This window comes from Amphiura filiformis, chromosome 9, assembly GCF_039555335.1.
Source record: "Amphiura filiformis chromosome 9, Afil_fr2py, whole genome shotgun sequence".
Lineage (NCBI taxonomy): Eukaryota > Metazoa > Echinodermata > Ophiuroidea > Amphilepidida > Amphiuridae > Amphiura > Amphiura filiformis.
In genome coordinates this window covers 69,164,291-69,189,502 of record NC_092636.1, presented here as the reverse complement: position 1 = coordinate 69,189,502, position 25,212 = coordinate 69,164,291, and the positions used below count along the sequence as shown (strand labels likewise).

Genomic DNA, 25,212 nt, shown 5'->3' with positions numbered 1-25,212 from the left:
AACTAAGAATAGTAAAACACTCATTGATGTTATTTATTGTACAAATCCTTCTAATGCTTCTGTCACACTACACCGAATAGGTCTTCCGTACAAGAAACGGATGGTATTTTAGTAAATCCGTTGTTGTTCGTCAATGACCGCGTTTTATGTTCTTTTTATGTCCTGCTATCATCCGCCAAATGCGTTTCGTGTTAGGTGATGTTCGTTAAGTCCATCGGCATGCACAAAACTTGAAGCGGAGTGTACCGAATACACATGTTCGGTATTTATCCGATGTGTGTTCGTATGGTGCTGAATATTGCGGAGTTTGTTCGCTCTCCTTTCGTTCATGTTCGATTTTCTTTGTTCGTTGCACTCGCCCCGTGTTCGTTGCAAATACGTTCCTGTGAGGCCTTCACCACCGGATAGCATATTTTTGCATTCGGTGATGTACGCTGACCCAGACCGTGTTAGTGTCACACTACACCGGATCGGTCTTCCGTATAAGAAACGGATGGTATTTTAGCAAATCCGTTAGTGTTCGTCAATGTTCGTTTTATGTTCTTCATATGTCCTGCTATTATCCGCCAAATGCGTTTCGTGTTAGGTGATGTTTGTTTAGTCCGTCGACAATACGTTTCAAGTTTTGTGCATGCACAAAACTTGAAGCGGAGTGTGCCGAATACACATGTTCGGAAGTTGTCCGATGTGTGTTCGTACAGTTCTGTATATATACCCTGGGTTTGTTCGTTATTCTTTCGTTTATATACCGCAGGTGTTTGCAAGGTTTTAGGCGCTTGTGCGGATGTAGGCCTATGGCGAACATGTGCATCAATCATGGGGTGGGGGATTTTCTGAAGGGTGTGTGACTTAATATCATATTTCCCCAGTACTTTAGTGACTGACAAGTAGAAAAAGGGGAAAGGAGAGAAAAAGAAAAGAAAGTGAGAAAAATTGAAGAGAGAAGAGAAGAGAAAATGTTAAATTGCACGTAATTTAGTAGGCCTATGCATGTAAGTAGTATTGAGCATGTTGAGGGAGGGGCACTTTCTGAAGGGTAGAGGACGCAATATCAAATTCCTACCAGTTTTAGTGATTGACAAGAAAGAAAAAGAAGAGAAAACATGGAAAAGGTTAAATTGTATGTTATTGAGTAGGCCCAGGATAGTATATAGTAAGCCTAAGTATAGGCCTGTGATTATTATAGGCAGTGCTTTAAATGTCGTTCCTTGGCCCCAAAGCCTGTGAAAATTACTGCCGGCCTGTCGATATGTAGGGCCCATGACATTTTGTCACCAAAATCAGTATTTAAGACGGACTTAGGTCTATTACTGACTTTATTTTGAAAAATGGACAAGTCTTCCTTTTTTGCTTCTGCTATGGACATCCACGTGTTATTTTTAAAACAATTGTTTATATTATACAATAATTGTGAAAACTTTTCAATGGCTTCAATTAGGCTTTCGTTTCACCAATTTGTGGCTGTTTCAAACTAAAATAGTACCCAATAATAGTGCTAAAATTGATCCAAAAATGACAAATGGCTTCAATTGGGCCCTCATTGTCCAAAGGTTTTTCACCTCTATTGCCCCATGACGCTGGTTGCCCTGATATATCAGATTTGTAGCCCTTTTGTACTTATTAGCCAATATTTGACCATTTTCGTCAAAGTTTCCCCCTTAAAAGTTGTCTTTCCCCACTTTGTTCACCCTCTGAAAAAGTGCTTGCTACGTCACTGCCTCTAAGGGGTCAAAAACCCTCTCAAACACCCTCTCCTCCCCCACTTTTCTGATAGTGTGGACGTCCCTGTTGGTGCCACATGCCACGGATTCGCCGGTTATTTGTCGGACGATGAACGATTGAATATAAACGCCTGCAGGATTATTAGCGGCCACAACGCATAGAGAGACGAACGGGAATCGGACCCCCAAATCCGGACATTTGTCGGACGTTGACCCCCAAATCCGGTCATTTGTCGGACGTTTAACGATCGAATATAAGACGCCTGCAGGATTATTAGCGCCACAACGCATAGAGAAACGAACGGAATCGGACCCCATATCCGGTCATTTGTCGGACGTTGAAGCGATCGGATATAAGACGCCTGCAGGGTTATTAGCGGCCACAACGCATAGAGAGCGAACAGGAATCGGACCCAAAATCCCACGAATCTTCTGCGGACTGGTGATTTTTCCACGAATAAAATATTTTTGTATTCGGTGATGTACGTTAATCCAGTCCGTCGTAGTGTGACAGACCTATAAGATATGTGATTCTGGAGTAATTCATGTTGGTATAAGTGACCATTCAATATCATATGCAATATGGGGTAAAAAACACAGGATATGTAATGAACCAACAAATGAAATTGATGATGATAAAATGCATGCAGATAAACATAACTTCAGAACATCTTGTTCTTACAAGAAATTCAATGAAACTGACTTCTTAAATGATTTGTGTCAAACAAACTGGGATAGTGTATTTAATACTGGTAATGTTAACATTTCAGCTGAACTATTTGAAAAATTATTTCTTGAAGTAATTGACAGGCATGCACCTTTTAAAAAGCATAGAATTAAGTAAAAAGTGTTCTCCATGGATCACTGATGATGTGCTTAATATGATGCGTAAACGTGACAAACTTAAACAAATTGCTATTAAATCAAGTAATGATAACAAATGCTGGGAAAATTTCCGTAAAATTAGAAACGAAACTAACAAACTTATAAAAGATAAAAGAGAGAGTTTCTTAAACAAGGTTTTGATGCACACAAGAATAATATTAAAAAAAGCTGGCAACATCTACGGCATATTGTTCCATCTAAAGGTAAAAATACAAAAATCTCTGTTATTAACTCTGAAAATGGCCTGGCACTAACTGAACCTAAGGATAAAGCAAATGAATTGAACAATTTTTTTTGCCAATATAGGCCCTAAACTTGCAAGTAAGATTGCTAAAAATAACTTTTGTAATTATGAAGTCAATGAAAAGCAGCAAACTGATCAGTCACATTTTGAATTTGTACATGTATCAAATGACTATGTATTCAATCAACTCAATAAGTTAGCAAATGATAAAGCTACTGGTTTAGATAACATTCCATCTCGACTATTGAAAATAGCATCACCAGTAATCACACCAATTGTAACTTATTTAATAAATAATTCTTTTGCATCATGTACTTTTCCTACATGCTGGAAACGTGCAAAGGTGATTCCTGTATTTAAAGCTGGTGATCCCAATGATCCTAGCAATTATAGACCTATCTCAATTCTAGTTGTTATCTCTAAAATTATTGAAAGGGCCGTGTTTGATCAACTGTACGAGTTCTTAAATGTAAATTGTTTAATTAATATAAACCAATCTGGTTTCCGGCCATCTCACTCCACTTCTTCTTCTCTTATAAACAGTGTTTGAAATAAGGAAAATATGGAGGTTGTCCTGAGGACAACTAAAGCATGAATTCTGCTTGTCCTCAAAACATTTTGGTTGTCCCAAAAACATATAAGTCATGTTTTTGAGTGCAAAGAATCCAAATAGTGGTTGTCCAGGGGATAAGTACACAGTTAAATATGGTTGTCCCCAGTAATTTTTGGACAAGAGGACAAGAGGATAAGTGCTTATTTCGAACACTGCTTATAAACATCACGGAGGACTGGTATAATGAAATTGATAAAGGTAATTTAATTGGATTATGTCTGCTGGATCTGAAGAAAGCATTTGACACCGTAGACCATAATATCTTCTTGAGTAAGCTTAAAATGTATAAAGTAGGTGAATATTGTATTAAGTGGTTTACTAGTTATCTTTCTGGTCGCACCCAATGTACATCTGTAAATGGGACTCTCTCAGACTTTAAAGAAACTGTTTGTGGAATGCCCCAGGGCTCAATTGACGGACCACTCGCTTTTCTCATTTATATAAATGATTTACCAAATTATGTTTCTCATTGTAAAGTTAATATGTATGCAGATGATACTGTGTTGTACTATGCCTCTAACTCGTCAAATGATATCACGGAATGTATTAATAATGATTTAAAAATTATAAATAATTGGTTACAAAGTAATAAACTTAGTCTGAATACTGATAAAACTGAATTTATGCTAATAGGATCTAGACAAAGACTCAATACAATTAAGAACAGTGTTAATGAATTATCTATCAACATAAATGGTGTAACTATAAAGAAAGTTAATAAATGTAAACATCTGGGTGTAATTATTGATGACACATTAACTTGGAATGAGCAAATCAATAATGTACGTAAAAAAGTCTAAAAGGTATGTTCATGCTCAAACAATGCAGGGCAAATAGTCTCCCTAAGGATATTTTATGTACTGTGTATAATGCTATTGTTCTGCCGCACTTAGATTATTGTAATGTTGTATGGGGAAATTGTGGTGTTACTGTTTCAAAGAAACTTCAAGTTATTCAAAACAGGGCTGCAAGAACTATCTGTGGTGCACAATGGGACACACCTAGCATAGATGTCCGTGCTGAACTTAATTGGAAACCATTAATTGACAGACAAAACTCAAATTGTTTAATTTTAACCTACAAAATCTTAAATCATCTTGCACCTCCTTATTTGAGTCATATTTTCAGTCATGTAAACAATACCTATAATTTTCGTCAAAGCCAAAGCAATGTAACTATTCCCCTGCCAAGAACAGAGTACAAAAAGCGCAGTCTGTCATATAGAGGTGCTGTAAGCTGGAATGAACTAGAAAATAATATCCAAAACTCTCCAACATTGTATACTTTCAAAATAATCTTAAAAATCATAAAGCCATGCCTGTAAGCATGGTATGTATGTAACCATAAGTATCATTTTGGCTTGACAATTAATAATTTTGAGTTTGTAATATGTTTAAGTCTAGATAATAAGCTTTTGTAATTATTTGTTATTTTGTACATTGTATGTTTGTTTATGCACGGCCCCAAGGAAGAACAACTTTTGTTGAATTGGGCTTTCCGTGTTGAAATAAAGTCTAATATATATATATATCTGAGTTTAGTTTTTGGACAATACAGGGTGATTTAAAATGAACTGTACCCAACTTCACCCAATATTTTTTATATATTTGCGGAGATTGTACATATCAAAAAACTATCATAGAAGGCAGTGACAAGTGTTTTGTAGTAGAAATTTTGAATTTTGATAATAAGTGGTTTTAGTCAGAAGATATTGCATTTTCAAGTTATCATCCCATTTTTAGACCAACACACGGGACTAAGTTTATCCGTGTTCTGTATACCGCGCAGTAACAAAATACAACTACCATGACTACGTACATGTAGAGCAAAACCAAGACAAATGTTATTTCGCATTATTAAATCAATAATATTGATATTCAATTACAATGTCAGGTTTGCAAACATTACATGTTAAATAATACATGTAGAACAAAGGACCCGTTGACTTGAAATTGTAGAGGGAAATTTGAATTCAAATAGAAATGGTGTTGGTGCAATATCCATACACTCGTAATTGAGACCTGATTTTTTCACCAATAATAGGAAACATGACCTACTATCTTATTACAGCTTGTAATATAAAATTATTTAAATGTTGGTAAGTATTTAAAATTTTAATTGTATTTATTTATCAATGCATCATATTTTCATTGTTAAATAAACAAGCGCAATTTATGTTGAACTAAAAGTGTCTGAGGGCAGTTGAGTGAGCAAAATGCTGTAGAACAGATAGTTTGAATAAAATACTCACCCGTGTGCAACATCGTTTTTGGTGTGTTTTCTAAGAATGCATTTTCTTCAAAACCATTAGAGATAAATACATGATGTTTTCACCAATAATAGGAAACATACTATCCTGTTACAGCTTACAAACACAAATTATTTAAATGTCGGTAAGTATTTAATTTTAATTTTTGAAGTTGGGTACAGTTCATTTTAAATCACCCTGTAACTCTGCAGTTACGCCATCGATTTTAATGCAATTTGGCACACATGTTAGAAACATAATTTGCTATCATCCCACAAAATATGGAGGAAATCAATGAATATTTTGATAGCGTTCCGTTAGTATAGATTTAACATAGCGTATTGTACACACAAATACAGGCCTAAATTATTTATGTGCCATGTTTATTGAGCATATGTACATGTGGTATAATTAATTTAGAGAAGGTGTTAAAATTTTATATTCAGCTAAAAACAGACATTACTCGTAAATTTAATGTTATGTATTTAAATGTCACAAATTTACCACTGTGTGATAAATCGGAGGGGGGGGACTAGAGAGAGAGCTAGTGATAAGAAGGGAGAGATACGCACAGGCTATGCACATTTATTGTTTTTAAAAACATTACTTGACCAACATTTAAGAAAATCAGCCTAATGTGTGAAATTGTGTTCATTCAACATTTTAAATACACCATGGTTAGGATGGTCAAATGGTGAATCATAACGATTTACACACATAGACAAGCACGCATTTCCAACGATTCACCATATAATAGAAAAGTAAATCCTATTATTCTTTATGTTTTGTGGTCAACCGTGCATAATGTGTGTTTTCAATGGGGAGATGTGCAATGATTTACCTTTACCATGAATAGGCTTTCACACTTTCAGTGTACACAGTTATACCCACTGAAGAGACAACTCAAATCATGTTTAATGAAATGTGCCAATTTGAGATTGCATAGGCCTAATAATAAAAGTCATTATCTATAATGCTCATAATGATCGGTGTTTGTTTAACTGAAAAACAACATTTATGAATTTTTATATTTTCTTTTTTTTTCGATCAAAAATAATGACAATCATGAAATAACCCTGAACTTGCATACCAATCATTGACCATGTTAGTTAAAATATTATTGATTTATGTGTCATATACATTGCGCATGTGTCTTTTAATGTGAAATTGGACTTGAACTTGAAACATATTGAACAGCAAGTGACATTTGCACTTTTTATTCTTCCTTCTTTTTTAATGCATTATTTTCCTTTTACTTAGATTTTTTTTTTTATCTTCTTTTATTTAATTTTGGCATTTTCTTTCCTATTTTGTTTTGGTTTCGTTTCTTTGTTTCTTATATCTTTTATTATTATTTTTTTGTGGGGGGGTCTTTAATGACTTCTTTTTTTTTTTTTTTGCTTGAAATCTTTGAAGTTTACTTTCGTGGGGTCAGGAATTACTGGTTTGGAAGGAGAAGTTTGGCAATGCATTGGACATAGGGTGGTAGATGTCGTTGCATTATTTTGCTATCTACTGCAGATAGCATTGACAAATTTGCACCCCACATCCATGTGATGTTTGATTGACGGTGCCCTTAGTGTTATAGCAAATATAAAAGATGGTCCATGATTGTCCAAAAACATTGTCAACTTTTTAGCTATTCAAATTGCTATGTTTTAAACTGTTTGGGGATATGTATCAGGTATTTTACGCCTTATTCGACTTAAATTATTCAAAATTTGATGAAAATATATGTTTAAAGTGACCGATCCCTGAAATATTTGTGGATGTAATGTAATATTATTTATTGCATGTGTACCTTATTATATATAAACTAACATGTCCAAGTTTCATTTAAATCGCTCTACTGGATCTGAAGTTATGATCCCAAATGTGAAAAAGCAAACACTGATTTTAGAATTCCTCAGACAATCTCAGAAAATATTGTTCGAACACTTTAAAGGCCTTATTGGAAATAGTCCCCCTTCTACCCCCATACAATGTTGGCATACCCAATATGCTTATCTTCACATATCTTCTCCCAACATTGATTGGTGGGGAAAGGGGAGGGGATATGCTTAAGATGAACATTGAGAGAACTCTATTATAAATCTTAGTTTCCAGTGACTCATATAGCGTGCGCACTATACTAAGATGAACATGGGAATTACAGTGGGTGTTCGAACACATTTTTTTCCGGGATTGTAGAACAACATAGGGGCTCTGCTGGTGTGTAGCACACTGTAAATCACTGCTTCTTTTTTTGATTTTAAAAAACAGATGAGTATTTGGTAGTTTTATCTAATGAATACATGGATGGATGAACAACAAAAATGTATAAAAATATCTAGATTTTCAGACAGACAGCAGCATCCCAGTTTTAGTAGCTAACACAGCTCCTCAAAAGAGTGTACTAGGATGGAGATACATGGCTATTTATGATGAACCAAGAAACCACCATTGCCAAGTAATACAGACAAGCTGCATGGTGAGATCCCACCACCAGACCCCAGCTGGATTGTAACACAAACAATACTATTACAATCACCTAATGTTGTAAACAAATCACTGAAAAGTCACACAATTTTGTCTTACACATTGATTTATATTTAGGGTTGGAAACTACTGAAAGTCGCTGTAGCCAATATTAAATAGTCACCCATTTGAGACAGGAAATAGTCAAAAATCTCTAGAATTTTTTTTAAAAGTCACCCAATTGAGCTAGAAAATTGGTATAGCATAACTTTATGTTGTGGTTGATTGACTTTAATTGTTGCAAAGTTGCATACTATCATTGTTGTTGACACATTTTTGTATAATTATTATTATAGTAGTATATTGGGTTGCATTTGACAATCAGAATCGGCTTATTCCAGATCAGCTTGAACTATACAGACAGCAAAGAATTAAGGTACCAGTTATTTTCACCTAAACAAAAACAGGTGTCAAAATTAAAATCAGCCATTACTGGTACCCTTTAGCTCAGATTAAGACCTCATTCATTGAAATCGGTCAAGAAATAAAGACATAATGATACAAAATCCAAAGGAATATGCAAAATCTAAAGTTATATTTGTCTTTGTTTAGGATATAGCATAATGGGGGTGAACATAACTGGTACCGTAATTCTATTGCGGTCTGTATAATAAATGTAGATGCAATAGATATAGCAGTTTAGAAAGTTTCAATCCAGGTATCTTTTAAACTGAAAATGAGTCCAAAATAAGAAATTGACTTTTTGTGATCCATTTTACTTAGTCAGAAAGGTTTTTTTTTTGTTGATAAGAATAGTTTTTGAAAAGGGAAATTTGGAAAGACAACATGTAAACAGTGTTCAACATGTTTTTGTATGCGAAAAATAGATGGGCAAAAAATGCACAAATCAAATGCATTTGCATTTTGCAGCTGTGGTTTGTTTTTATTGAGGTTTGTGTTTTTATTTATTAGAATTGCAAATCTGAAATACTGTTCACCATATGAGATATGCATATCATTGAATTAGTAAAAAAAATGGGGAGTATGTATGGTGTTCAATAATTAGAGGTTAATAACTTTGCATCGGTTATTTGGAGGGCATTGTGAAAAATCTAAACATTTTGCCTTTGGAACCGAGGAATATCCCGAGGGGCGCAGCCCAAAATCGATCAGGCTAAAACAAAATGACCAATAACAAAAGTGCGTATCAGAATCTGTGCAAATATGGTAGCGCGCAATCCAAATACGGCAGACAGCGCGCGCAGTTCGTTGGACGCTGTCACGGCGCACGCAGAAGTCAATTGTGTGCGACATTGGAAGAATTACGCATTTTGCGGTCAATTGTGAGATATTAATGACCTCGATTTGCGTTAGCGTTTTCACAAATAATAAAATATGATTGGATCGCACGCATCGCGTTTATTAATGAGGTTATGAATGGTTCTTAAATATCTTTTTAAAAATCTGATTCATGTTCAAAGTACATTATTCTGCTTGAGGTGTATTATGATATCAGTTTGTGTAAACATGATCTTATTGGTGACTGCTTAGTGCCAGAAGGGGGTAAGTGCAAATAGCTGTCCCCTGTGAACATTTGGCAATTTGTACTCATCTAACTCATGGCAGCTATTTCACCTTATTTACTTCTGGCACTAAGCAGTCACAGAGGTTGGTAAGTGCAATAGCTGCCCTGTGAACATTTGACAATTTCCCCAAAGTTTATTGTACTCATCTAACACATGACAGCTACACAAGGCAGCTATTTCACTTACCCACTTCTGGCACTATAAAGCAGACGGCATGTAGGCTTCATGCACACTCGGCACAATAGATAAGGTAGCAGTTAAGGTGTTGCCATTATTTCAATACCGTATTGTTTGTAATAAACGCCCGGGGGCGTTGCATTTTTCCAAAAGGGGGGCGTTTATTGGAAGTGAATTGTCAGTGAAAAAAGCCTAACAATCATGTTCAATATCCCGATGGTGCTCCTATTAAAAGGAGGGATTTACACTATACATGATGGCGGCGCCCACGGAAAATGATATTTTTGTGGGGAATACAACAAAATTACACCTGTAAGTGCATGGAATTAGTGACATTCTACCATAATTAGGCAATGAAATGGTTGGGAGTTGAGTCATAATAGGTTTTGTCCATTCAATTTAGCGATCGTGACTGACATGACTGATGCAAGTTTTAAGCTTATCTACATGATATGTCATGGAAATGTTCGCATTTGTGAAAAATTGGAGGGGGGCGTTTATTAGAGGGGGAGCGTTTATTACAAACAATACGGTATATTGAAAAATATCAATATTTTTCCAACATTAACTTATTAATGTTTTCAATCTTTTACAATTAACAACATTGTCAACATTCTTGACATGAAAAGGGTATTAAATAGTAATTTTCTAACATTTCATACTTTCTTGATTAATAGAGGGGACAAAATTACAACCAAATCACTGAAATCATAGCATATATCACCACTAAAAGTGACTCATACATGATTGGTATTATTCTAAAGCTTTGAAGAAAATTTTCAAAATATGATATATCTCAAAAAGTCATTTTGTCTACCCTGTGCTCATTAGGTTAGAGCGGGCCACAAGTAATCAATGTATCCAATGTTTTCATTGTTTTTATTTCAATGTTCAATGTTATTTTGAACATGGCAACAGCTTAGTAGCAGTTCATGAACCTTACAGCCTAAGTGAAGGTTAATTTTGAAAATCTTTTTTATGTACGCTTCAGGTAATTTTAACTTTTTTTGTTTATGTTTTTTTATTTTCTTTTTTGTCGTTTCAGATTTGCAGCTCTTACAAGTGCTGTGATGCTTCATGCAGGTGTACCAGTCTTCCTGTTTTCAAATATAGTCCCAACACCATTTGTGGTAAGATTCAAATATAGTCCCAACACCATTTGTGGTAAGATTCAAATATAGTCCCAACACCATTTGTGGTAAGATTCAAATATAGTCCCAACACCATTGTGGTAAGATTCAAATATAGTCCCAACACCATTGTGGTAAGATTCAAATATAGTCCCAACACCATTGTGGTAAGATTCAAATATAGTCCCAATACCATTGTGGTAAGATTCAAATATAGTCCCAATACCATTGTGGTAAGATTCAAATATAGTCCCAACACCATTGTGGTAAGATTCAAATATAGTCCCAACACCATTTGTGGTAAGATTATAATACAACTTATGAACAGTGCATAAAGAATGATGAAATACATGTATAGTCCCAACACCATTTGTAGTAAGATTATGATACAACTTATGAACATTGCATAAATGATGACCATAATGTCAAATTATATTAAATAGTAGATAAACAAGAATATATGAAATGTGATACTGAAATGGCAAATAGATGCCTGTACTTGATATTCAAATTGAAGATTCAAATATAGTCCCAACACCATTGTGGTAAGATTCAAATATAGTCCCAACACCATTGTGGTAAGATTCAAATATAGTCACAACACCATTGTGGTAAGATTCAAATATAGTCCCAACACCATTTGTGGTAAGATTCAAATATAGTCCCAACACCATTTGTGGTAAGATTCAAATATAGTCCCAACACCATTTGTGGTAAGATTCAAATATAGTCCCAACACCATTGTGGTAAGATTCAAATATAGTCCCAACACCATTTGTGGTAAGATTCAAATATAGTCCCAACACCATTTGTGGTAAGATTCAAATACAGTCCCAACACCATTTGTGGTAAGATTCAAATATAGTCCCAACACCATTTGTGGTAAGATTCAAATATAGTCCCAACACCATTTGTGGTAAGATTCAAATATAGTCCCAACACCATTGTGGTAAGATTCAAATATAGTCCCAACACCATTTGTGGTAAGATTCAAATATAGTCCCAACACCATTGTGGTAAGATTCAAATATAGTCCCAACACCATTGTGGTAAGGTTATGATGCAACTTATGAACAGTGCATAAAGAATGATGACCATACTGTGAAATTGTATTAAATAGTAGATAAACAGGAATATATACAAAATGTGAAACTGCAATGGTTTAGCAAGTTGCTTTAAATGGCTCATATCTTCCCCAATTTTGTCTCCAGAGTGAATGCACATACTCAACATAATAGCCATTTTTAAATGCTCCTGCATGAATGGTACCTGTATGGTCTGTGGCCCGGGTCTGTGGTTGATTAGTGTTTAGAGAATTCATTACATATGTGATTGCTCACTGCAAAGTCTACTAATGGAAACCATACTTACTCTTGTCATATCAGTACAGTTGTGTCGTGTCAGTACAATAAATTCAAATTTATTACATATGCCTATACCTTCAAATCTGTTTGTCATATTCATAATATTTGAACACAGAAAAATGATGGTTTATTTAGGTGCATTTTGATACCCCATATGTCCAAGGCCAATGTTGAGGCATCCTGAAGATATGCCCAGCCCATTTCAAACATCTCCGGCAGATAACATTGTTAACATAACATATATATCTACAGCATATTAATAAGTTTTACTATTTTGTCTCTTATTTAAGCCATATACTATAAAGAAGTATGGATGTGCAGCAGGAGTCATGGTAACATCATCTCATAATCCAAAAGGCGATAATGGATACAAAGTATACTGGGGAAATGGTGCACAGGTAAGAAAAGGAATCTTCTACTCTCTACTAAACAGTAACAATGGAAGAAAACAAACAAATATGGTGGTAATATAATTGAAGACCAATTAAAAAGACTACTTTGCATCCTGTCAATGCGCAGGTCAGCAACCAATCACGTAGCACCATTGCCCTGACATCAGCGCAAACTAGTCTTTTTAATTTGGTCTTCAATTGTAGTATACATCATGTCACCTGATATTATCAATATTACCAGCATACTTTAAATACAGCTACCAAGAAGAGATTGTGTACAAAACACCCTTCAATCAAAAAAGTCAGATAAAATACTGAAGGTTTGCCTAATGGCGCTATGGGCTCCCTTGACAATTTCAGGCACAACCTAAAAGTGCCCTCCCGTAAAATTCTCACCAGCAAATAAGGCCACGGAGCCTTAATTCTTGTTGGAATTTCAGAGGAGGGAGCTCTCTATTTGCACATGAAATTTACCCCAAGACAAGGGAGCCCAAGTGCGCCATTAGGTATATGACCTGCTCCCACAAAATGAGCGTAAAGTTGCAAGTTGGTATTTTCGAGACCCCTGACTACTGAGTTAATCGCACTTCTACAAGACAGTACATTTGTAGTATGAATGGGGCACAGTAGACAAACGGCTCATAACCAAATAAACACTATAATCGCAGACTGAATTGAAAGACTAATTTAGTAGTGCGTAAAAGGAAGGTTGATTCACCTGGGCCTTCATCGGAGAAAAGGAATCACAACAAATCGTAAACAAATTGTTTCTACGTTTGATTGACAGATTACGTCAGATGCAAACTAGTCTTTTTATTCCAGTCTGATATTATAAATTGTTCTTTTATCTTTTGCAACAGATAATCCCGCCTCATGACAAAGGTATAGCAAATCACATCAATCAGAACCTAGAGCCATGGCCTAATTCTTGGGATACATCCATTGTAGAGTCAAGTCCTCTGAAGAGAGATCTCCTGGAAGAAGTAGAAAAGGTGTATACCAATGACCTGCAAAAGAAGTGCCTACATAGGTGAGTGGTGATCGTAGAACAGGCTAAATTTAGGATTGGTGATTAAGTCATTGTATAAATATCAACAAAAATTTAAAAAAAAAATTTATATGTTTAAGTTATGCTGATATGACACATGATTGGCCAATGAACAAGGTACGTGCACATGGTAATCAGGGATGCAAGTTTTCAGGATTAATCTAGAATTCAAGATTTTTTGTGTCCAAATTTCTGCACTTTTATTTATTTTCAGCCCATTTTGGGGCTTTTTAGCCCAAATTCACACCCTTTTTTCATATTTTTTTTTCCAAATTTTCAGGGCTTTTTCTTCAGGCCTACTTACATCCCTGGGTAATAGAGAGTTGACTCGGGCAGAGTTTACAGAAACACAAAAATATAGTTAAAATACTGGTCTCATATATATTCACTATTTTATTGGTTTTAAATGTTATTACACTTCCTGGCAGAGAAGAACGGCACTTGTCTACATTTTGAGAGCGTTACACAGCATAGACACAAAAATGATATTCTGATTGGCTAATTCAATCGTCTGACAAGCAGAACAACAGACCGATAATCTGATTGGCTGATTTGCGTTAAAGAAGCGATCAGTGCAGTTTGGCACTCATTAAAACCATGCGCATGTCGTTCATTAAAAGGGTGCATGCAATAATCAGATCAAGAGAGTGCAGTGTTTCTCTGGAAGCTAGTGTAATCAATGGTTTTGACATGTGCACATGTATGGTAATTGGGAGTTCACTGAAGCAGAGAAACTCAATATGGCTGAAAAGCAAATCCGCAGTTTGACATATTTCTCAAAATATCAAGAACTATCTTAAGAACCACTGAACTAATACTATGCTTGTTTATACTCATTTTAATGCATTTTTCATGCTGATTCCAAATATGGTCATGAAAATTTATAATTCTGAATTTTTTTGAATTTTTACAAAAAATGCGAAACTTGTTATCTGCAGTCGGCATCCCTGTGGAGAGAGATAAGAGGCAGGCAACATTTACCATTGGAGGCTGATGCTATGTATTTGTTGCATGTTTTGTTGTTACAGATCTATAAATCAGAGTACCAAGTTGCGGTTCACCTATACAGCCATGCATGGTGTAGGGACAAGGTTTGTCCAGATGGCTGTGGAAGCATTTGGTCTACCACCTCTGGTCTTGGTGAAAGAACAGGTAATTGATTGCAAGAAATTAAATCATCTCATTGTGGCATGATTTTCTTATATTGTCATCTTAATCCCATTTGGGAGAGTGTGGTGCATGGTGCGTGAGGTCCTGGGTTCAATCCCCAGTGTGGCCAACTTGTGTGGGGTATTGGATTTGAGGATGAAGTCTGGCAAGTGATCTATATTATCAGTAAATGAACCATGAGAGTACTCTGTCTTTTGGAGGGGATGTTAATCCACCAGTGCCATGTTCAGAGAGCCATATCTGTACACAGAGCTAAGAGTCAGAATCAAGAATATGATGTTAACCCCTGACTGTCCCATTAGGGTAGTGGGTGGGGAGATGGCGATCCTGACTTTTAGACCACCTGAGCTATATAAGGTTAAAATTGCTAATTTATCAAATTAAACTTTTTCAACAAGATTAAACTTGTTTTCAACTGCACAAACATGATGCAAATGAGCCTTAAATTGGCTAATAAATGGTTTTGAACACTGCAAGTTATCAACCAATAAATTGTGTATGACACTTGTTTAACAAACTGTAATCATATATCTTCTTTTTGATAAACATGTGGACATTTCCCACTAACTAAACTAATTTTAGCTTGCTGATAGTGGCTGATTGTAAGTTACAAGATGTTTTTGTAAACATGCTAACATTCTCTAAACATATGACTTGGCCAATATATGCTAGAGGTACACTATTTTGGTCTCTATGCCTGACAAACCAATATGGCAGATAGATCTCGGTGTTTGTGTGGGGTGTGTGTGTGTGTGGGGGGGGGTTGAATCCCCAATATTTTGATAATGGGGATGGCCCATACAATCATCCCTCAATGTTGATTCCTGTATGTGGGTTTCTGACCAAATTAACCTTGTATTTGACCATTTTAGCCTAAAAAGTGCAATTTTTTACCTTTTTTACACAAATTTGTTCCACTTTTGCACCATATTTCATAATTTTAGCTTCAATATTGCAAAATTTCTTGAGCAATTTGTACCATAAACTTATTCTGTTGCCAAAAGGTACTGGATTCACTGTACTTCAAGACATTTTTTTCCAACCCCATCTCCCAAAGGAAATAAACACCACTGGAAATAGTTTGTTAGTTAATGTTCCTAAACACACACATAATAAATTCATTTCAAAAATATGATAAGTATGTTATTTTGACAGTTTCTCTCTGTTTTTTACATACCATGCCTAGGTTGAACCAGATCCAGAGTTCCCTACAGTAAAATATCCAAATCCTGAAGAAGGCAAATCAGCCCTTGATTTGGCTCAGAAAACTGCAGATGAAAACAACAGTACAGTGATCTTAGCAAACGATCCCGATGCTGATAGATTTGCCCTGGCTGAGAAACAGAAGGATGGGTCATGGAAGATATTCAGTGGGAATGAGGTCGGTGCACTACTGGGATGGTGGCTCTTCTTTTGTTATAAAGAGAAGGAGCAGAATTACAATGGTAAGTAGAGTTCCCCAAGGCTCTGTCCTTGGTCCTACTGGGATGTTGGCTCTTCGTTTGTTATAAAGAGAAGGAGCTGAATTACAATGGTAGGGAGAGTAAGAGGGATTTAATTTAATCAGATTTTAGGCCAGTATGTAGTCTGATGTCTTACGACATGGTAAAATTTATGGTTGAGAAGAAGAACAAAAGCTCCAAACAAAGCTGTAATCACTTGAGCGGAAAAGTACAGCTAAGAACAAAAATTGCTGTTGAGAATTGAATGAAAATTGCTGTGGCAAACCGAAAACGCAATGTCTATCGCAACTGAAAAACAAATGGTAATTTAAACAGTTATGCATCAAAGAAATCTCCTGATCCCCAGGCTCCTGATTGCCTTTGAAAAAAATGTTCTAAGAAATGTAGGTTAAATTAGAGGGCCTTTTTGCACACAAATACGGTTATAGTACCCGCATGTTTGTAGAGAGCCCTATACTATTCGACATACTGGATTTTGGTACTTTTGAGTGCTAAAGTGCGCAAAAGAATTAAGGTACTAGTTATGTTCATACTTGTATATCCTAAATAAAGACTAATATGTCAAAATTAAAAAACAAGCAGCCAATACCTGTACTCTAGCTCTGATTTAAGACCTCATTTGTTGAAATTGGTTGAGAATTAAAGAAATAGTTAAGAATACAAACCTGATCAATAACTTCTCCCCAAAGGAGTATTTCACTGCAAGCTGTTTTGTCTGCAATTGAAGCATTGACTGCTGGTGTCAGCTCTCCCTGGCTTTACAAAGAGGTCGTCTTCATAGGTGATGTTATTCAACTTTTTTGCACCTGTCTTGAATATCTTTCTGTGAAATCCGATGGTTGCCTTCTTCATTGGCGAGTAAGTAGGGTAGGAGTCTTCTTCTCCATGCTTCCTCTTTATTGATTGGGACGTTTTAACACCTACTAGGGTCGCAGGATTGCCACTTATTTAGAAATCCTGAAACAAATTATTTATTATTATTTTATTAACGGCATCTTTATAGAGGGTAGCCCAGATCAGTGAACAAAGCACTGCTTTCCACTGGGGCCCTCTTTACATATTAAAATACAAAGTTATAAAAAATATACAAATATTAAAAATAAAATTTCCTTAATCTTAAATTACAAAGCACTTAAAATACCAAGAAAAACTGTATAAATTGCACTTTTGTAAATTGCATGCATATCAATAAACAAAAATGATACAGAAACAAAAATGATACAGTTAATAACAAAAATGATACAGTTAATAATACAGAAACAAAAATGATACAGATAACAACAATGATACAGTAAATACATGTATGTAAGATCAAAAGGGTAACTAAACTTACGAAGGAAGTTGAACAGGGCTGCCGACAAGGAGGAAGGGATGCTGAAGTGATGTCACCATGTAGATTGTCCCAGTCTGTCACAGTGCGAGGGAGGAAGGAGTTCATGTAGATGTCCTTTGTTCCTTGTATCTTGAGGATTTTGAGATGGTGACTACACCTAATTCTGGTTTCCGTTGACATGGTGATCATGTCCTCCCTGTCGATTGCGACTAAGTCACTCATGATTTTGTACATCATGGTCAGTCTGTTGGTTCTGCGTCAGTCTTCTTAAGTCTCCCACTCTAGCTTCTCCAGCATTTTTGTTACACTGCTGTGCTGCTCTTAGTCATTTAAGTAGAATCTGGTTGCTTTCCGCTGGCTTCCTTCCAGAAGTATCTTGTCTACTCTTGTATGGATCCCATGCATACACAGGATGGGTAGACTGCTACTTTGGTTTCCTGTGATGCAAATAAGATGTTTCTCTTGAGAAAGCCCAAGATAATGCTTACCTTGGAGACTGCCATTTTGATATGACCCTTCCATTGAAGGCGGTTGTTAATTTGGACACCTAGATACGGATGACTTGTTACTTCTTGGAGTTCTTCCCCAAAGAAGGAGTAGCTCATCTTTGGTCTGTCTTTCTTCAGGGTGATCTGCATTACAGAGCACTTGCCAAGGTTGAACTTCATGCCCCATTTGTCTTGCCACTCCGGAAGTTTTGTCAGGTCATCTTGCAAAAATGTCAACTCCTCAGGTAAATTGCTACATGTATAAAGTACACAATCATCTGCAAGCAACCTTGCCATACTGGTGAGATTTGCAGGCAAGTCGTTGATGAAGAGAGAGAACCACAGTGGTCCAGTGACTGTGCCTTGAGGTACCCACAAAGTCACATTTTTTGGCTCTGAAGCTGTTCTCTTCATAGACCATTATCTGTGTGCATCTGGTAAGAAAGTGTGGTACCTATCTGTGAATGTCATCCCTGATGTCATAATGCTCAAGTTTCTTGACAAGGCATTGATGTGGCACCTTGTCGAGTTCTTAGTCAGGATTAGTCGAGTTTCTGTGGAGTGTTTTGCATGGAATACATGCTGCTTGTCGACAAGAATACCATTCTGTTCTGAGTGGCCCATTACGTGAGAATGGATGATGTGTTCCATGACCTTGCACGGAACGCTGGTCAATGAGACAGGCCTGTAATTTTCAGGCTTTGATTTCTCACCCTTTTTGTAGATTGCACTGATGTTGGCTTCACACCACTGATGTGGAATCTCCCCTTTATCAAGGGTATCTTGGAAGAATTTGTTGAATATTGGTGTGCAGAGTAGGGTTCATAAGTGTACCACATAATGGGCCTGGGGCCTTTGTAGTTTTAGTGCTAGCCTTGATAAAATGATTTGTTTGATAGAAGGAGAAGGAAGAGAGAAGAAACCACAATATAACAATGTACCCTGTATGGAGGTATGAATATATTTTGGTGTTTGAAAAAATAATGGTAATCTGGATTTTGTTTTCCTAAACATTTTCATCTCAAATTTTATCAACATTTTTATGTAATTTCTTGTTTTTTTCCTTTTTTAGGTGATGATGTATATATGGTAGCAAGCACAGTGTCATCCAAGATTCTACAAGCCATTGGAAAGAAAGAGGGATTTCACTTTGAAGTAGGTTATTCTGGAATGGACATTTTGTATACAATTAAAAACCAGAACACTTCTGTATACTGTTGCATTGGATAAAAAATGTGTTATTTGATTATGCCTCCTTAAGCTTGGGTTGGAGTGTCATAGATGGGCATATTATTTTGCATGTTTTGGGAAATTTTGGCCCAAGCTGCTCATAAATTGGGCCAACTTCCAACAAATTTGAGAACATTTGAAAAAATTGGCAAAAAAGACCATCCTTATACCACAATGCCAAAATAAAGAACCCAGTTCAGCAACACATCCCAGTATAGCTATTTATATGGAGATCCCTAGATAATGCATTGCCTGTCATAATATGCTTTACATTCTTAAATGTTCCTAATGTTTCTAATGTAAAGCACAAGTTTGTAGACTGTTGTTGTTCAAAAAATAATTTGACTTATGTTAGAAAATGAGTTGACCAGCCACCATATGGTCAAATGCTCTGTAACCATGTTGAATTGAATCTCCATTAAGGGGGCACTACACCCCTCGATAAATTTGTGTCTATTTTTGCATTTGTCTCAAAAACTAATAAGACAGTGGTAACAAAAGTTATGTATAAGGGGCAAGGAATCCAATTACTACACTGGAATTTCTGTGACCAAAGACGAGCGGTTTGTTATTTATGATAAGAAATAAGGTACCCCTTGGATGTACCTCGTTTCCTATCATATATACTGAACCGCTTGTCTTGAGTCACTGCAATTTCAGTGTAGTAATTGGATTCCTTGCCCCAATAATATGTATAACTTTTTCTACCAGTGTGTTATTATAGTCACAAATAGTCACAAATTTACCACAGGGGTGTAGTACCCCCTTAAATAGTGATTATCATTATCATTTTACAGGAAACATTGACAGGATTCAAGTGGATGGCTAATAAAGCTAATGACTTGACTCAAGATGGAAAAACTGTTCTCTTTGCATTTGAAGAAGCCATAGGTAAGTCCAATGCAGAAAAAGTGGCTTTGATGTGTGGGGAACTCTACTTTGTTGAACACATCATCGTTTGGGCAGAAAAAACCTCCTATATGTCATTGGCCCTTGAACATGTTTAAAGCAAAATCTCCTATGAAACCTCTTGGCAGCTTTGTTTTAAACATGTTCAAGGGCCACAATGATAACATAATACTGTAAAAGTGGACATTTTCACAGAACATTAACTTTCTGGCTTTTCTGCTTAAAGCCATATTATAACATTTCTTTAAAAATAGATTAGTATTAATTTTCAATAAAATGTTAGCATTTACTGTCAGATATGTCCCCTTTTAATTTTGAGCCCAACAAGTGAGGTAAAGCAAAGAAAATCAGAATTTACAACTAGCGCCAATGCATGTCACGCCGGCGGTTGTAATATGGTACAACCCTCTGGCGTGTGTGTGTGTGTGTGCCGCACGCCGTGTACGTAGTACTGTGTTGACAGTGTTGACATCGCATACGCGTTCGACTAATATTTCTATCGTAATAATAAAATGCTGATTCCGGCCGTTTATTCAAAATCGCGGATTTTGACAAAACTACAGCACCTAAAGTCTTGATTTTTGCAGAGAATCTTTGTTTACTAAAGTACATTACAATCGTGTAAAAACCTGAATTTAAAATTTTTTTGAGGGCGTTCTCCTCAGCAAATGTTATAATATGGCTTTAACACAGCTACCGCAAAAATAAAAACATGAATATGTTTTATACAGGAAAGCCCAATATTTTGAATTTTAAAAGAAGCAAAGTAACAATGATATTGTATGTGAGAAAATAAGCACTTTAACAGTAAGGCCATGAGAATGAAAGTTTTAGATTTGCGACTGTCACTTTTTCAAATCACATGCGGCCATTTTTCATTATTCATTAGTACTTTTAGTAGGCTTCCTACATGGTATCATTCATGAGTGCATAGATAAAAGCTATAGCAGTAATTGAATACAATCTAGTACTACTAGGGAAGCCTTTTGTGCTGATTTTTGCATAAATAAAGTGTTTACAGGCAGCTTGTCGATCCAGAACTTGCAATTTTTGTGAAGCTTGTTTTGTTTAAATAATGATTTTTTTTTAAATAATAAAATTTCATGTGATAGGTTTCAAAGCATGCGGATGGTGGGCGTAAATCTAAATCTAAATCCATGGCCTAAGCCTCTAGCATAGATAGATATAGCATGATGTACATGTACAGCAGAACTCAGCACCTACACCATGACTCAAATATTATGTGACTGATACAATCCTCTGTGATTTCTTTGTGAGCAGAAGGAGAGATTTCACTGCAATTGATACATGTATTAACCCAAAGCAGGTAATTTTCACCAGTTTAACCATCAAAAATTGAAATGTTTTGCAGTAAGCACAAGACACAGATTATTTATTTCCATATTCTCTTGACCATCTTTTCTAGGTTTCATGTGTGGTATTGAAGTGCTAGACAAGGATGGCGTTGCCACGGCAGTGATTGTAGCAGAAATGGCGGCCTACTTAGCAACCATCAACACAACATGTACAGAGCAATTACAGGAAATCTACAAAATGTAACTATACAAATGTGTTGCTATCTTATGATTAATTATTGCTGGTTACTATGGGAACATTCATAGGTTTTAAGTCTATAGTGACTGTAGGGCTTCTCCTGTAAATGTCAATCTCCATAGAACAGTACTTTATAAACCTCAATGTATTGTGTGTGCACCAGAGGTCCAGACACGAAACTGCATAACCCATGTAGGAAAGCCTCCATATTTGATTAAGATTGCTATGAATGAGGACCCAATATTTATTTAAGTGAAGGTGGGAACAAAATTTGGCATCACATGTAGCACTAAGTTCAAGTTGATCTCCGCAATGTATTACACATATATCACAAAGATACATACACTTAAAACCAACTCTGACTAAATATGACTGTACAACTATCAAACTGTACATGCATAATTATGAAAAACCTCTTCGTTTAATTTCAGATATGGTTACCACTGCTCCAATAACTCCTACTTCTTGTGCCTGCACCCACCCACTATCACTTCTATATTTGAGAGAATACAAAAGTTTGAGAATGGCCACTATCCATCATCTTGTGGCCAGTATAAGATCAGAGGTATTCGTGATCTCAACACTGGATATGACAGCAATCAACCAAATAAGCAGGCAGTAAGTACTTGGTAGTATAAAATAGAGGCATATTTCATGACTTTAGCAATCTTGTTGTAGGGTATGATTCATCAGCTCAAATTTCTTGATTATATACCACCTCTTCCAGACTACGAGTCTGTGAAAGAATGCCCTTTATATTACACCATATGGGAAGAGAAAACTGGGATGGCCACAGACACTGTACTTGCAGTATGTCCAGCACCTCCTGGGAGATACTGAGGGGATGCTGCAGCCAAACAAATAGTCTCACTAGCCCAAGATCGCAATCGTTAGAGCAAGCTTATGATAGTCACCTGCTCCGCAGCTGAGAGATGATGATGGTTCAATAGATTATCCATGAAAGAAGCTTATTTTCAAAATTTCAGTTGATTTGGACATTGAATTTAGCAAGTATTACATATCCCCATATGTCAACAAACAGAATACAGACTTTGTCTTTGTTAAACAACTGAACCTACAAAAAAAGTTATGCACCCAAACATCATTCTGATTGAATAAAAATCTTAACTTTTTTGAAGGGAGATCACTTTTCTGTAGTAGATAATCAGGACTAAAATAACCCAAGGCAGTATGACAATTTGCCTTCCTGCCGCATGCCATTGCCTTGCTGCTCCTTCAAATGTGTAACTTTGGACACACTTTTTAGCTTGTGATTGGCTATTCTAGTTGAAATCCACTTAATCTTCCACACAGGTGGTGTAAATGGAGTCACCCATTTGGGTAACCCATTTGAAATTCACACTCCCTGTGTGGAAGATTAAGGCCATGTATTTCATATGGGGATGTATTGATTTCAACTGAAATAGCCCATTTCTTTGGTGTCCTTGCATGGTTGCTATGGTAGATCAGAACTACCAAATTATTTTGGTTTCATACTTTTTGCCGCTGAGCAGCATGACGCTTCATCTTGCTATTTGTACCGCCAAAAAATTGTTTTCCCGCTCTCATACGTCAGAGCAGCGCCGTTACCAACTATTAGCAATCTCCCGCTATGGTCAAAGCGGTGGAGTGATCGATATATCGGCTTGCTGCTGGTCAAAACTAGCGGTTTTGATGCGACTGCACAGTGAAGCAAAATTGTTGTCAAAGCAGGAAAACAGCAAGTGTTAGGAAAGTATGAAACCAGAATTAAATAGAAATACAAATGCAATTATTATATCAATATTATCTTCCCTTTGTTGCAGGTGTTGCCAGTTAGTAAATCCAGTCAGATGATAACATTCACATTTGAGAATGGATGTGTTGCCACACTGAGGACAAGTGGCACAGAGCCTAAAATTAAGTATTACACTGAGATGTGTGCTGATCCATCAAGAAGGTAAATGCATCACCTCACTACAGTAAAATTAAGTATTTCTTGGCCAAACTGGAACACTATAAACGCTAGTGGATCCACGATAAACACACACGAATATAGCGTGGTACAGAAGAAAGTATACACGCGCCTTACATTGCGTACATGCTTAGTATGCTACATGGACGCAATGCACATGTTTCAATTTGGCCAAGAAATACTTAGTTTTACTGTATATCAAATGACACTCACATTACGTTGTACAGATTCCCTTTGTTTTCATGTTGAGAATAGGCTGGCTGAAACATGGGTTGATTAGAAGTTAATAACTGCGCGTCAAGTTGTTTGAGGGTATTGTGAAATATCTAAATGTGCTTTGGAACCGAGGAATATTCCAATATTTTGTGTTTCAAAATAGGTGCACCGGCTCTTTTTATAGTAATAATATATCTTATTTTATGGAAAGAATTGAAATCAGATTTAAACAAAATAGTAAATAATGAGTTGTTTGTTTGTGATCTACTTCTTTTAATTCACAGTATTTGACAAGTAACCATTTTAATTTTGGTATTTACTTATACAGTGACAGAGACAAGATCAAAGAAGAACTTGATGCAGTAGTTCAAGCCCTTGTTGACAACTTCTTAGAACCTGAGAAGAACAAACTCATTCCAAAAGGCAAATGAAAGGCCACTGATGTGCTATGAAAGGATGAAAACCACCGAAACGAAGAATCACTATATATGCAGATTTAGATTACCAAAGAGAACAAGTGCATATGAAATGAGAGCCAGATAATAGATTGTGTTGAATTCCCTTCTCAAGATAGACTGCATGGAACATACACCACCCTGCTGTAAGTATTACTGTTGAAAGCTGCCAGTTCCCTTTTGTTTTGTCAGTTAATTCAACACAATTTGAACTACAAATACTTGATTGAAGTATGATGATTGAAGTGTGATAAAAACATGGAATAAGAAACATGGAAAATAAGAAACATGGAATAAGAAACACAGATTAAGAAACATGGAATAAGAAACATGGAATTAAAAACATGGAATAAGAATCATGGAATAAGAATCATATAAGGAACATGGAATTAAAAACATGTGGTAAAAAAAATGTGGTAAAATGTGAAACATGGAATAAGAAATGTGTAATAAGACATATGGTAAAATGGGATTAGAAACGTGGAATAAGACATATGGAATAAGAAACATGTAATAAGAAACACTGTAAAATATGATTAGAAACATGTGATAAGAAACATGGAATTGACCTGTGC

General features: G+C 36.0%; 1 protein-coding gene across 1 annotated transcript in view; it reads left to right on the top strand.

Moving 5' to 3' along the window:
• Positions 1 to 24,934, top strand: part of LOC140161389 (phosphopentomutase-like) — a 55,819-nt gene extending 30,885 nt beyond the window's left edge. The window contains exons 5-15 of the mRNA XM_072184902.1: positions 10,977 to 11,061; positions 12,716 to 12,823; positions 13,678 to 13,847; positions 14,894 to 15,017; positions 16,222 to 16,480; positions 19,392 to 19,474; positions 20,347 to 20,440; positions 21,885 to 22,014; positions 22,444 to 22,630; positions 23,818 to 23,951; positions 24,511 to 24,934. Coding sequence (XP_072041003.1) covers positions 10,977 to 11,061; positions 12,716 to 12,823; positions 13,678 to 13,847; positions 14,894 to 15,017; positions 16,222 to 16,480; positions 19,392 to 19,474; positions 20,347 to 20,440; positions 21,885 to 22,014; positions 22,444 to 22,630; positions 23,818 to 23,951; positions 24,511 to 24,613 — 1,477 coding nt within the window. The 3' untranslated portion in view covers positions 24,614 to 24,934. The remainder of the gene's footprint in view (positions 1 to 10,976; positions 11,062 to 12,715; positions 12,824 to 13,677; positions 13,848 to 14,893; positions 15,018 to 16,221; positions 16,481 to 19,391; positions 19,475 to 20,346; positions 20,441 to 21,884; positions 22,015 to 22,443; positions 22,631 to 23,817; positions 23,952 to 24,510) is intronic.
• The last annotated feature ends 278 nt before the right edge of the window (positions 24,935 to 25,212 follow it).